General features: G+C 41.3%; 1 protein-coding gene across 1 annotated transcript in view; it reads left to right on the top strand.

Annotated features, from left to right (window-relative positions):
* The window catches only part of LOC140739531 (lymphocyte cytosolic protein 2-like), a 181,572-nt gene that overhangs the window by 149,087 nt on the left and 17,443 nt on the right, over window positions 1–15,042 (top strand). Inside the window, exons 13-16 of the mRNA XM_073067931.1 lie at window positions 1,726–1,753; window positions 1,893–1,905; window positions 5,327–5,462; window positions 12,774–12,814. Coding sequence (XP_072924032.1) covers window positions 1,726–1,753; window positions 1,893–1,905; window positions 5,327–5,462; window positions 12,774–12,814 — 218 coding nt within the window. The remainder of the gene's footprint in view (window positions 1–1,725; window positions 1,754–1,892; window positions 1,906–5,326; window positions 5,463–12,773; window positions 12,815–15,042) is intronic.

The raw sequence follows: 15,042 nt of genomic DNA, 5'->3' as shown, positions 1-15,042 counted from the left end.
TCCTTTCTTATTCCTCAGTTGCCTCCATATATCCTCAGCAGTCAAGCTTTGCTTTCATCTTGACTGAGCAACGCCACGACATATTCCCTGACTAGTAATGCCACACCTTCCCCTTTAATCCTTCCTGCTCCATCGTGTTTAAAACTGGACCCCGAGACATTGAGCTGCCAGTCGTACTCCTCCTGGAATCAAATTTCACTAATGTTTACAATGTCATAATTCCACTTGCTGATCCACGCTCTAAGCTCACCCACAATTCTCTTTGTATTGAAATAGATGAAACTCAAAACATTATTCCCACCATCCTCAGCCTTTTGATTCCTGTCTTTATATGTAGGGTGAACAGCATCTTTCCCCACAACCATTCCACTATCTGCCTTGACACCTTGGTTCACATCTCTCTGCAACTCTAGTGTAAACCTTTGAAAGCAGCAGCAGCAAATCTTCCCCCTTAGTTCACCTCCAGTTCAGGTACAAGCTATCCTGTTTGTACAGGTTCCTGGAAGAGCTTACAATGATTCAAAACTCTGAAGCCTTCCTTCTGCAGCATCTCCTTACCCACATCTGTATGTGGCACGGGTGGCAAACCTGAGATCACAAAATTGTGGTGGTCCTGTCTTTTAACTCACTGTGCAGGATCTTGTCAGCCTTCTTATCCATGTTATTGGTACCACGTGGACTACGGCTTCTGGATGCTCACCCTCACACTATGATCAATCCAAGATTTCACTGCCCCGGCCCCTGGGATATATACTATCTGGGAATCGCATTGTCCACAAAAACTCCTTTCTGTTCCACTAACCAATGAAGCCCCTATCACTACAACACATCTCTTCACTCTCCCACTTCCCCTCTGAGTCGCAGAGCCAGATTTAGTGCCAGAGACCTGACTGCTGTGACTTCCCACACAACAGTATCCAGACTAGTAGATTTGTTATTGAGGGGAACGGCCACAGAGGCATCCTGCACTGGCTGTCCATCTCATTCCTCTTTGTGATAGTCACCCAGTTACATGTGTCCTACACCTTAGGTATAACCAAATCCAGAGTTCTTCCGGTTTCAGCTCCAATTCCCTACAAGAAGCTGCAGCTGGATGCAATTCTTCAGTTGTGATCGTCATGGACTCTGGAGGTCTCCCTCCTTCCCATCGTGATGCTGTTACCACTCAGGGCCGTAGGGAGACTGGAGTTCAGTCTTGGTGTTGTTCTGAAGGGAGTCCCAGAGAATGCGTTTCCTCCTAAGGCATACCAGATAGTTTAACTGGTCATTGTAAATTGCCCAGTGATTAGGTTAGTGTTAATCGGGGTTGTGGGGTTGCTGGGGCGGTGGGGCTGGAAGGTCCTACTCAATGCTGTGTCACTAAGTAGATAAATAATTCTGCTATCCTGCCTCACATTCCCACTGCTCCAAGTGTTTCCATGATTTTGGTACTTTGTGACCAATTCAAATTAATTGATAAATTGCTTATTATATTTTAACAACTGAAATACTTTAGTTTCAGAATGCTGGGGAAATTAACATAATGCATTAAAATTTGTAAATAGTTTTATGTTACTGGATTTAAATCTCTATTCACTATTGAATCAATATGAAATATACTTAACTTTTTCAACTGACCTCAGTTAGACCCACATTCCACAGGGCTGACTTGGAGAGGTTCCTTTCAGAATATTAAATTCAATCACATTAAAGAAGTATTAATCTTAAAGTGTTTTCTTTTCGCAGACCAGTTATACCAGACAGAATGCTTGAGGTAAGAATAGAATAATTTTTGTAATGTTTCAAGATCAAATTCAAATGAAACTAAAAAAGCAAATTTGTAAGTAATTTGTTGCTGTGCAAACTGAACAAGGATTTTCTGTAAACACTACCTTTTTTTCTTTGCATTTCAGGATGAAGTTGATGGTAAGTAAACAGTATCAAATATCTCTCTTACCAAATATCTGTATTTATGTTGCCTATACCTTTAAGAACAAGATTTAGGATGTTAATTATAGAATTTAGTATTGTAGATCTTTTGTTTTGAAGTTCTCTGCTGCAAAGTGCACCATATCCACTTCATAAATCCTTCTGGAGTTATGCATTACCATCTTGGCCGCTATGGATCCTACAAGAAGCCACACAGTTTTACTTTACTGTGCCTTCAACAGGATGGGTTACAAAATAAACTTTGTTTCTAATGCATATAGTAAATACAATCATCATTCACTGTAACAAGCAAGTCATTACATTGTCAATGTCTCTACTATTTTATCTATAACATTGCAAAGCTGAACTGTTTGAGAGCCAGCCTCTTAGTGTCCCTTAGATGTTTATTTGCACAGGAAGATCAGCAAGTTTTGGGCAGATCAAAGTGCACTTTTCACCATATTGATGATCTTCTAGCAATTGTCACTGTCCCAGGGTGGCTCCCTGGAAGTGCTCCAGTGTTGTACAGCTGTTCCAGACTTTGACAAAGACCACTGCATCGCTCTCCAAATATCTTCTTACCACACTGTTAACAGACTCTCGAACAAACCTCTCATACACAAAAACATGAACTATTGATGTCCCAGTTTACATTGTGAATACCCTTGCTCTTTATTTGTCTTCCTGCAATGCATTTTCTCTGTAACAGTAACACTACAGTCTGCATTTTGATTTCCTTCTTAGTTTCCATGGTGTGACCTGTTTGGATGGCATGCAAACAAAGGCTTTTGACTCTACCTTAGTACATGTGACAATAATAAACCAATTCCAATACAAACATCTGAAGGAGGGTCTCTGCCCGAAACATCAACTGTTCTTCATTTCCTTAACTGCTGCATGATCTGGTGAATTCCTTTAACAATTTGTGTGCATTGTGCTGGATTTCCAGCATCCGCAGAATCTTTCGTGTTAAGCATTTAAGTTGCTAGATAGGGTAATCAATAAATTAACTGCATTTCCAGAATGGTGTTGCAGCTGAACACATCCAGCAAGTGTAAATTACTCCACCTGAACGTGGCTTCAGGAAATGCTTTGACTTGCTCTTGTAACATCAATATCAAGCCTCAGTCTGCTGTAATTTTAGAAGTTAAAACTCAAAGCACTTTCTATAGTTGAACAAATATAAAATAAGTCTCCTTCTTATGGGTTCATGATCAAAGCTTACTTGCTTCAACCTTTCCAAGAATGATATTAGTTTGTAAATAGGTACATTCCTTCCATGCTTCTGCTTGTCCGGGTACTGGTATCTCAGCTTCTCGATTCTCCTTCTCCGCCTTGAATTGTGATGAGTCAGGGGTTCCCATTGTCAGTGAAGCGCGAAGGCTCAGATTATAATAGACTTGCTTTTCCTATAGTCAAGGAGGGTGAGATGTGTAACGTGATAGAGATATACAAAATTATAAGGATCATTGATAGGATTTACTGCTTCCCATGATAGTCTAAAATAGAAGGTGTATGTCTAAGATGAGAGGAAGTAGTGTACGTGCATCAGAGGAATCAAGTTTTCATATGGAGAATAGCTGGTATCAGGAACGAGCTACCAGAGGAAGTAGTGGAGCAGGAAAAGTAGCCCTATTTAAGGGGCATCTGGACAGGTGTTTAAATGAGCAAAGTATATGGAATGAATACAGGCAAGTGGGATTAGTATAGCTAGGCATGATGTTTAGCATAGACATGGGGTCCATTTGCGTTTGTCATTGATCATGTATCTTGATACATGTGACAATTCCAATTCCATTTCCAATTTTGTGGCTCAGTAACTTGTGTACCTTTGCATGCAGATGATTACGAGAGATCTCACTGGAATTTATGAAGATGATTTGAGTAAATATATAAAGGGAAAACATTTCCACTGTTTGGTAAAAGGATGGGGTGGAGGAAGGTATGTGGGAGAGTATGAGGAAGTGGAGGTTGTAATTCATCCAGAGGAAGGAAGCACATCCTTAAAATTGAACTGGGATGATGCCAAGAAGCATTTCTCCATGCAAACAGTAGTAGAAATCTGGAACTCTTCCCGCCTCCATAAGACTACAAAAATCTACTCATGGCTGATTCATTATCTCTCTTAACCCCATTCTCCTGCCTTCTCCCTGTAAACTTTGATACCCATAATATTCAAGAACCCATCAGTCTCCACTTTAAATATAGCCAATGGCTTAGCCTCCACTGCCTCTGGCTAAAGAAATTCCTCCTCATAACTGTTCTAAAGGGACATCATCATATTCTGAGGCTCCCTCTGGTCTTGGACTCTCCACATTCACTCTGTCTAGGCCTTTCAATATACCTGAAGAAGGGTCTTGGCCTAAAACATTGACTGACCTGTTGAATTCCTCCAGCATTTTGTGTATGTTCCTTTCAATAATCAATAGGTTTCAATAAGATCCTCTCACACTCTTCTAAACTCAAGCCAATACAGGGTCAGAACCATCAAACAGTACTCATACATTAACCCTTTCGTTCTGGAATTATTCTTGTGAAACTCTTCTGGTCCTTTTCCAATGCTAGCATAACTTATTAAATAAGGAGTCCAATTGTGGTCTGACCAATGCCTTATAAAGTGTCAGTATCAATCATAGCTGCAGGTGTATGCACAGCCCTTGAAGATACAGTGATCATATATTCATTGATCAAACAAAGAGATTGAAGTTTGTGAATAGAAACAACATGTTCCAAGACAAATGGGTGGGAGAGATTAATCTTAGTGTAACATGTTAAACATGAGTAATAATTCTTAGATTGGTGTAAGTTACTTACCAATAGATCATGGTATATTCACAGCATTTAAGAACCTTTTCTCTTAAAGAAACCTTATTTTGACTAAAGCATTAGTATCCAAAATGTGCAGTTAACATGGTACTAAAAATGTATGTTTTGTGTTGTGAAAGTAGGAGAGCACGAGGAACTCTCCCGTCAGTTCTGCAAAGCTGCACACATATTACAATATGAATTAACTGAAGGGGTAACATACTTCATGTAATAAGTTGAAATATGTTGAGTCTAGGTTAAATTTGTGGACCTATTAGTAAAAGATTGGATTATTAATCTTAAGTAATGAATGCAAATCCCACTTTGACAGCTGTACAATTTAAATTCAGGTAATTTAAAATCTGGAATGAGAAGCTAATATTCAAAGATGACTGCCACATATGTTGATCAGCGGCAGTGAACAAATAAACAAGCACATCTTGTGAATGAACACAAAGTATTTAACCTTTCTTCTTTTCTGTGAATATAGATATTTAAGAAAACCACATTTTTGGAAATAAAATAATCCCAACCATCTGTTTCAGAGGCTGGGAAACAAGTCCATAGATGGGTTTCATTGAGATTAAAGTCATTTCATCCAATTCTCTTTCAGGATTTTCTTCCAGATCCATTCCTCGACCAATTGACTCTGCTCTGAATGCCAACACCTTTCCATATAGATCCTCCCGACCAGGACCAAAGCCTAATTTCTCAGGAGGGAATCAAATGCCACTATCTAATGCTGAAAGGTATTACTCCTAACATGTTTACAACTTGATCTGTGCTGTAGAGAATAGATTGTCATAACATTGTTATCCTAAAATGAAATATAGACGAGCAACAGACTACTGCTGTCTCTATGTGTTTGTGAAAATTTCATCACATGACCTTTTCAGATCAGAATCAGAAGATGTTGAATCCTTGTGGATTGAGTTAAGAAACTGCAAGGGCAAAAGGATATTGATGGCAGTTATATACAGGCCTCCCAACAGTGGCTGGGAGGTGGACCACAGATTAAAACAGGAAATAGAAAAGGTGTGTCAAAAGGGCAAAGTTATGGTAGTCATTGGAGATTTTAAGATGCAGATCATTTAGGAAAATCAGGTTGGTAATGGATCTTAGGAGAATTGAATGTCTTTGAGATAGCTTTTTAGAGCAGTTTGTCCTTAAGCCCACTAGGGGATCAGCTATACTAGATTGGGTGTAATGTAATGAGCCAGAGGCAGTTAGGGAGCTTAAGGTAAAAGAACCCTTGGGAACCAATGATCACAATATGATTGTGTTCAACTTAAAATTTGATAGGGAGAAAGTAAAGTCTGATGTAGCAGTATTTCAGTGGAGTAAGGGAAATTCCAGTGGTATGAGAGAGGAGTTGGCCAAAGTAAATTGGAAGGAGCTGCCAGCAGGGATGTCAGCAGAGCAGCAATGGTGTGCATTTCTGGGAAAAATGAGGAAGGTGCAGGACATGTGTATTCCAAAAATGATGAAATACTCAAATGGTAAAATAGTACAACCGTGGCTGACAAGGGAAGTCAAAGCTATTGTAAAAGCAAAAGAAAGGGCATACAACAAAGCAAAAATTAGTGGGAAGATTGGGAAGTTTTTAAAAACCTACAGAGAGCAACTAAAAAAATCATTTGAAGGGAAAAGATGAAATATGGAAGCAAGCTAGCAAATAATATCAAAGTGAATAGTAAAAGATATTTCAAGTATGTTAAAAATAAAAGAGAAATGAGAGTGGATATAGGACCGCTAGAAAATGAGGCAGAGGAAATAATAACGGGACAAGGAGATGGCTGCAGAACTAAATGAGTATTTTGCGTCAGTTTTCACTGTGGAAGACACTAGCAGTGTGCCTGATGTTGTAGTGCGTGAAGGAAGAGAAGTGGGTGCAGTTACTGTTACAAGGGAGAAGGTGCTCAAAAAGCTGAAAGACCTAAAGTACATAAGTCACCCGGACCAGTTGAACTGCACCTTAGGGAGGTGGCGTTAGAGATTGTGGTGGCATTAGAAATGATCTTTCGAAAATCAGTGGACTCTGGCATTGTGCCAGAGGATTGGAAAATTGCAAATGTTACTCCATTCTTCAAGAAAGGAGAAAGGCAGCAGAAAGGAAATTATAGACCAGTTAGCCTGGCCTCAGTGGTTGGGAAGATGTTAGAGTCAATTGTTAAGGATGAGGCGATGGAGTACTTGGTGACATAGGACACGATAGTACATAGTCAGCACAGTTTCCTTCAGGGACAATCCTGCCTAACAAACCTGTTGGAATTCTTAGAAGAGATTACAAGTAGGATAGATAAAGGGTATGCAGTGGATGTTGTGTATTTGGACTTTCAGAAGGCCTTTGAAAAGGTGCCATACATGAGGGGGCTTACCTAGTTAAGACCCCATGGTATTACAGGAAAGTTACTAACATGGTTAGAGCATTGGCTGATTGGTAGGAGGCAGCGAGTGGGAATAAAAGGGTCCTTTTCTGGTTGGCTGCCAGTGACTGGTGGTGTTCTACAGGGGCTGGTGTTGGGACCACTTCTTTTTAACCATATAACAACCTGAGTTAAAATAGTCTACAGAGCACTGTGAACTACAATCTGAGGTAACCTAGTCTACAGAGCACGGTGAAATATAATATAACATATAACAATTACAGCACGGAAACAGGCCATCTCGGCCCTTTTAGTCTGTGCCGATGCTCACACTCACCTAGTCCCAGTGGTCCACACTCAGCCCATAACCCTCCATTCCTTTCCTGTCCATATACCTATCCAATTTTACTTTAAATGACAATAACGAACCTGCCTCTACCCCTTCTACTGGAAGCTCATTTATGCTGTATATAAATGATTTAGATGATGGAATAGAAGACTTTGTGGCCAAGTTTGCAGATAATACGAAGATTGGTGGAGGGGCAGATGGTGTTGAGGAAACAGGTGGGATGCAGAAGGACTTGGACAGATTAGGAGAATGAGCAAGAAAGTGGCAAATAAAATACAATGTTGGAAAATGCATGGTCATGCACTTTGGTAGTAGAAATAAATGTGCAGACTATTTTCTAAATGGGGAAAAAAATCCAGAAATCTGAGAAGCAGAGGGACTTAGGAGTCCTTGTGCAGAACACGGTGAAGGTTACCTTGCAGGTTGCGTCAGTGGTGAGGAAGGCAATGCCATGTTAACATTCATTTCAAGCGGTCTAGAATACAAGAGCAGGGATGTGATGCTGAGGCTTTATATGTCACTGGTGAGGCCTCACCTTGAGTATTGTGAACTTAGAAAAGATGTGCTGGTGTTGGAGACGGTCCAGAGGAGGTTCACAAGGATGATTCCAGGAATGAAAGGGTTATCATATGAGGAATGTTTTATATCTCTGGGCCAGTATTTGCTGGAATTCAGAAGATGAGGGGGGAACTCATTGAAACCTTTCAAATGTTGAAAGGCCTAGCCAGAGTAGATGTGGAAAAGATGCTTCTCATGTTGGGAGAGTCTAGGACAAGAGGGAGACAGCCCTGGGATTGAGGTGCACCCATTCAAAACAGAGATGCAGAAAAAGAATTCTTTAGTCAAAGTCTGGTGAATTTGTGGAACTTGTTGCCACATGAAGCTATGGAGGCCAGGTGTATTTAACACACAGTGATTGATAGGTTGGACATGGCATTGAAGGTTACAGGGAGAAGGCCAGGAACTGGGGTTGAGGGGGAGATTAGGAAGTTAGGAAATGACTTGCCATAGAGTCATAGACAATAATCAATTTAAAATAGAATATAGAAGCTAATACTACAGGACATTTCAAAATGGAATGATATTATGTTGTTCTTGCAGTAGTCTATAGTGATAAAGAAATCTCATTCTGGATTTTACTAAGTTAAGCAATTAAGAATCAGTCTCAACTCTAGTTAGTCTCCAAGTCATTGCTTATAGAAACATAGAATAGAAAACCTACAGCACGATACAGGCCCTTCAGTCCACAAAGCTGTGCTGAGCATGTACCTACTTTAGAAATCACCTAGGGTTACCCATAGCCCTCTATTTTTCTAAGCTCAATGTACCAATTTAGGAGTCTCTTAAAAGACCCTATCGTATCCACCCCCACCACTGTTGCCAGCAGCCCATTCCACGCATTCACTACTCTGCGTAAAAAACACACCCTTAACGTCTCCTCTGTACCTGCTTCCAAGCACCTTAAAACTGTGCCCCCTTGTGCTAGCTATTTCAGCCCTGGGAAAGAGCCTCTGACTATCCACACAATCCATGCCTCTCATCATCTTGTACACCTTTATCAAGTCACCTCTCATCCTCCGTCGCTCCAAGGAGAAAAGGCCGAGTTTACTCAATCTATTCTCATAAGGCATGCTCCCCAATCCAGGCACATCCTTGTAAATCTCCTCTGCACCCTTTCTAAAGTTTCCACATTCGTCCTGTAGCAAGGTGACCAGAACTGAGCACAGTACTCCAAGTGGGGTCTGACCAGGGTCCTATATAGCTGCAACATTACCTCTCGGTTCTTAAACTCAATCCCACAATTGATGAAGGCCAATGCACTGTATGCCTTCTTAACCACAGAGTCAACCTATGCAGCAGCTTTGAGTGTCCTATTGACTTGGACCCAAAGATCCCTCTGATCCTCCACACTGCAAAGAGTCTTACCATTAATACTATATTCTGCCATCATATTTGACCTACCAAAATGAACCACCTCACAGTTATCTGGGTTGAACTCCATTTGCCACTTCTCAGCCTAGTTTTGCATCCCAGCAATGTCCCGCTGTAACCTCTGACAGCCCTCCACACTATCCACAACACCTCCAACCTTTGTGTCATCAGCAAATTTACTAACCCATCCCTCCACTTCCTCATCCAGGTCATTTGTAAATATCATGAAGAGTAAGGGTCCCAGAACAGATCCGTGAGGCACTCCACTGGTGACCGACCTTCATGCAGAATATGACCCATCTACAACCACTCTGCCTTCTGGATCCACAAGGCAGAGTCCCCTTGGATCCCATGCCACCTTACTTTCTCAATAAGCCTTGCATGGGTACCTTATCAAATGTCTTGCTGAAATCTATATACACTACATCCACTCGTCTACCTTCATCAGTGTGTTTAGTCACATCCTCAATCAGGCTCGGAAGGCACAACTTGCCTTTGACAAAGTCATGCTGGCTATTTCTAATCATATTATGTGTCTCCAAATGTTCATAAATTCTGCCTCTCAGGATCTTTTCCATCAACTTGCCAACCACTGAAGTAAGACTCACTGGTCTATAATTTCGTGAGGCTATCCCTACTCCCTTTCTTGAATATGGAAACAACATCTGCATCCCTCCAATCCTCCGGAACCTGTCCTGTCCCCATTGATGATGCAAAGATCATTGCCAGAGGCTCAGCCATTTCCTCCCTCACCTCCTACAGTAGCCTGGGGTACATCTCAACCGGTCCCGGAGACATAACCAACTTGATGCTTTCCAAAAGCTTCAGCACATCGTCTTTCTTAATGTCCATATACTCAAGCTTTTCAATCCACTGTAAGTCATCCCTACAATCGGCAAAATCCTTTTCCATAGTGAATACTGAACCAAAGTATTCATTAAGTATCTATGCTATCTCCTCCAATTCCATACACACTTTTCCACTATCACACTTGATTGGTCCTATTCTTTCACTTCTAATCCTCTTGCTCTTCACATACTTGTAGAATGCCTTGGGGTTTCCCTTAATCCTGCCCACCAAGGCCTTCTCATGGCCCCTTTTGGCTCTCCTAATTTCATTCTTAAATTCCATCCAACTAGACTTATAATCTTCTAGATCTCTATCATTATCTAGTTCTTTGAACCTTTCGTAAGCTTTTCTGTTCTTCTTGACTAGATTTTCAACAGCCTTTGTACAACACAGTTCCTGTACCCTACCATCCTTTCCCTGTTTCATTGGAACGTACCTATTCAGAATGTCACACAACTATCCCTGAACATTTGCCACATTTCTGTTGTACATTTCCCTGAGAACATCTGTTCCCAATTTATGCTTCGAAGTCCCTGCCTGATAGCTTCATATTTCCCCTTACTCCAATTAAACATTTTCCTAACTTGTCTGTTCCTATCCCTCTCCAATGCTATGGTAAAGGAGATAAAATTGTGATCATTATCTCCAAAATGCTCTCCCACTGAGAGATCTGACACCTGGCCAGGTTCATTTCCTAATACCAGATCAAGTACTGCCTCTCCTCTTGTAGGCCTATCTACATATTGTGTCAAGAAACCTTCCTGAACACAGCTAATACACTCCACCCCATCTAAACCCCTTTTTCCAGGGAGATGCCAATCAATATTTGGGAAATTATAATCTCCCACCACGACAACCCTGTTATTATTACATCTTTCCAGAATCTGTTTCCCTATCTGTTCCTTGATGTCCCTGTTAGTATTAGATGGTGTATAAAAATCTCTCAGTAGAGTTATTGACCCCTTCCTGTTTCCAACTTCCACCCACAGAGTCTCACTAGACAATTCATCCATGACTTGCTCCCCTTCTGCAGTCATGCCATCGTCTCTGATCAGCAGGGCCACGCCCCCACCTCATTTGCCTCCTTCCCTGTCCTTTCTGAAACATCTAAAGCCTGGCACTCTAAGTAACTATTCCTGCTCCTGAGCCATCCAAGTCTCTGAGAGCATCCCTTCTCTGTCGCCTGTCTATTCTCCCTCTTGCACTGTCTCCAGGCTTTCTCTATTTGTGAGTCAACAGCCTTTTCCTCCGTCTTTTCAGTTCAGTTCCCACCCCCCCCCCCCCCAGCAATTCTAGTTTAAACTCTCCCCAGTAGCCTTAGCAAACCTCCCTGCCAGGATATTGGTCCCCCTCGGATTCAAGTGCAACCTGTCGTTTTTGTACAGGTCACACCTGCCCCTATGGTCCCTATGATCCAGAAATCTGAATCCCTGCCCCCTGCTCCAATCCCTCAGCCACATATTTATCCTCCACCTCACTCTATTCCTATACTCACTGTTGCTTAGCACGGGCAGTATTCCCGAGATTACTACTTTTGAGATTCTACTTTTCAACTTCCTTTCTGTAGTCTGTTTTCAGGACATCCTCCCTTTTCCTACCTACGTTATTAGTACCAATATGTACCACGACTTCTGGCTGTTCACCTTTCCACTTCAGGATATCGTGGACATGATCAGTAATATCCCGGGCCCTGGCACCTGGGAGGCAAACTACCATCTGTGTTTCTTTCCTGCATTCACAGAATTGTCTATCTGACCCCCTAACTATAGACTCCCCTATCACTGCTGCCATCTTCCTTTCCCCTACCCTTCTGAGCCACAGGGCAGTAACTGTTGCTTCCCCCAGATAGGCTGTCCCCTTCAACAGTACTCAGACAGGAGTACTTATTGTCTAGGGGGACAGCCACAGGAGTACTCTCTAGTATCTGTCTCTTATGCTTCCCTCTCCTGACTGTTACCAACTTATCAGTCTCTTGAGGCCCTGGTGTGCCTACTTGCCTATAGCTCCTCTCTATCACCTCCTCACTCTCCCTGACCAGACGAAGGTCACTGAGCTGCATCTTCAGTTCTCTAACCCGGTCCCTAAGGAGCTGCAGTTCGACGCAGATGTGGCCTTCCAGGAGGCTGGGAGTCTCCAGGACTTCCCACATCTGATACCCAGTACAGAGCACTGGCCTCACAGACATACTTCCTGTTTCTATTCTTCACAGGAAACCTCTGGAATCACTAAAGCCCTGTTGAGCCAAAGCCCTCCGACTCTGACTCTTTCTATTCTGTCGCCCACTCTATAAGGCTGACTCCTTTTAAACTCTTTGCGCTGGTCTAATTCACTGATGCCCATGCAGTCGACCCTCCATCATCTTCATGCTTATATTCATTTCTTCGTGGATATTTTAAAAAAAGTAATTTTGACCTGGCTACTGTTAGTACATAGAGAAGGATCAATAATTTTATAATAATTTGATGTTTATGCAATGTCATATCAGATATTACTTTTGTTTTTCTTCATCCTATTAACGTTCTTCTTCATCTCCTTTCCCTGAACCACCCACCCTTCACGACAAGTCTTTCACCAAGTGCATCCTTGCCACCACGGTTTCAACAAGGTATGAAACTGGTTTATTGTTCACTTTCTGTGTGAAATGTTCACTGTCTAATGACAAAGTTGATTCCTAATTTACTTGGTGCTATTGCTGAGAGGCTGCTGCACTGCCCAAGGTGTTTTCTTTTGCTTGAGTTGTTTAATCTAAGAATTTGCTTTCTCTTTCCGATAAATGTAGAAAATTTGACAGCATTATTTCAATAAAAAAGCATAATATTTATCCCTATGTTCTTGCTAAAGTGATGGAGAGGTTAAAATTATATTTCTACTGCTATGCTGTTGGTCATTTTATTTTTCTGCAAATGCAGTGTGTCCTATTAGTAAAGCTTCACAGACTTCAGCCGAGATGAGGAGTGTTTGCTCAAGCTAAGAATGTTGTGTCAGCTGATCACAGGGGGAATCAGATTTCTGAATGACAGTGGTCTTTTGTTAGTGGGTGCGTAGAAAAACACTAGAGAAGATGTTCAGAGGATCCCACCTGAAGGGGAGATCCTATTGTAGGTGCTTTGTGCAGATGAATGGTTCAAAGGAGGAAGTGCTAATACTCCTGTGTTCGCCAGTTCATTTGAGATGGTCTTCGAGGGAAGTTCAAACTGTGGCTGGTGTCCTTCACGCAGAACATGGGTTCAGCGCTTCAGTAATCAAACCTCCAACGTTTATGTGCACATTTAGACTGGGCCCTTTTGCTACCAACTGTTTGCTAAATTTGAAACATCCATTCATATAGTTCAACTTTAATTTTATGCTGGTGTAGGGTCTGTCTCTTTCAGGCAAACACTAACAGTGAATGGGGCAGTATATACACACCATTCACCACAATCAATGTTCCTTAATCAGAACATTCCAACTTCCCAGTTTGGTTTAAACCAAATCATACTGACCCTAGATGTGTTTTGCTTCTTGAAGTTGACCTTTTCACTGCTGGGTCACGTGGTTGTTAGCAGAGCTAGCTAACAAGCCATGTTTGTATTCAACCCGGTAAGAGATGAAGATCATCAGATGCCACATTTCTACTTTGGATCAACAGTTATACTTCAAGAGTACGATATTGCTTGTGAAGTATTTTGGTGTGTTCTGGGGTTGGAAAAGACACAATGTGGATACACTCTTTGTGATGGGTCCTACAAAGGGAAACTACTATAAGGTGATTATTTGGCAATTCAAACATCTGTTTGAGGCAACGTTCATTCCCAGGTGAGCTCTTACAGAGATGAAATCAGAGTAAATATTACTAGAAGCCTATCAATTGCCTAGAGCTATTTTTCTATGAGAGATGTTTTATGAAAGTCACTTACAACAAAAAATATGAAAACTGTTGTAAATTATGACAAAATCAAGACTAGCCGTATTTCATATGACAGCATTATTTGATCATTATCCATCGTCCTTACATTTGCCAATATTGCGAATCTAGATGAAGGCCTCCACAAATGTTGCCTGTCTCATTGAGTTTCTTCAGCAGCATATTTAGGGCTCCACTGTGAAAGTAGACTCAGGCTTATCTATGACGGGCCATGTTGCCAATGGCCTGTTCCTCGTCATCTTATGTACTGAAGGGGAAGTGAGAAAAAGCTGTCAGATTTATTTATTTATTTCAGGTACATTGAAACATACAGTGAAATGTGCTCTTTGTATTAACAACCAATACAACTCAGTGTGTGCAAGGGATGTCAGCTATCGTCTCATCAAGGTGACCTCAGTAATGTGGTAACAAGTGGAATATATGATGTGGCACAGACCCTTATCAGTAGCATGGACTGATTCTGAGGCTGGGAAATTGGGTGTGATGATGAGCATAAATTTCTTCATGAGAACAATCCAGGTAGAGATGAAACTTTGTATTTGTGACTGCATCAGGCTTTGGTGAGGACAGTATTGCACAGAAATTTCTCAGAGAAATGTAGATAAAAGCATGGAACTCTGTAGAGCCTGGCTGGGTAAGATCTTCTCTCTTCTTGCACCTGATTTCCCAAATGACTGAAGTACCACTTACAATGCCATCCACAAAGAGTGTCACAAATTCCACTTTGAAAGTCAGTTAGGTAAATATTGTTTCTGAGAAATTGGCATTAATTAAAGATGATTTAAAAGCATAAAACAAAGCTGCAAAAACTGGAAATCTGAAATAAAACCAGGAACTATTGAATATATTTGGCTGAGGCAGAATTTGTGAAGAAAGAAAAAGTTAACATTTCAGGTTGATAGTCTGCACTCTTCTGTTTTGTAAGTGTA

Source organism: Hemitrygon akajei, chromosome 15, assembly GCF_048418815.1.
Source record: "Hemitrygon akajei chromosome 15, sHemAka1.3, whole genome shotgun sequence".
Classification (NCBI taxonomy): Eukaryota; Metazoa; Chordata; class Chondrichthyes; order Myliobatiformes; family Dasyatidae; genus Hemitrygon; species Hemitrygon akajei.
The sequence above is the reverse complement of the archived record's forward strand: the minus strand, read 5'-3'. Positions and strand labels throughout refer to the sequence as shown.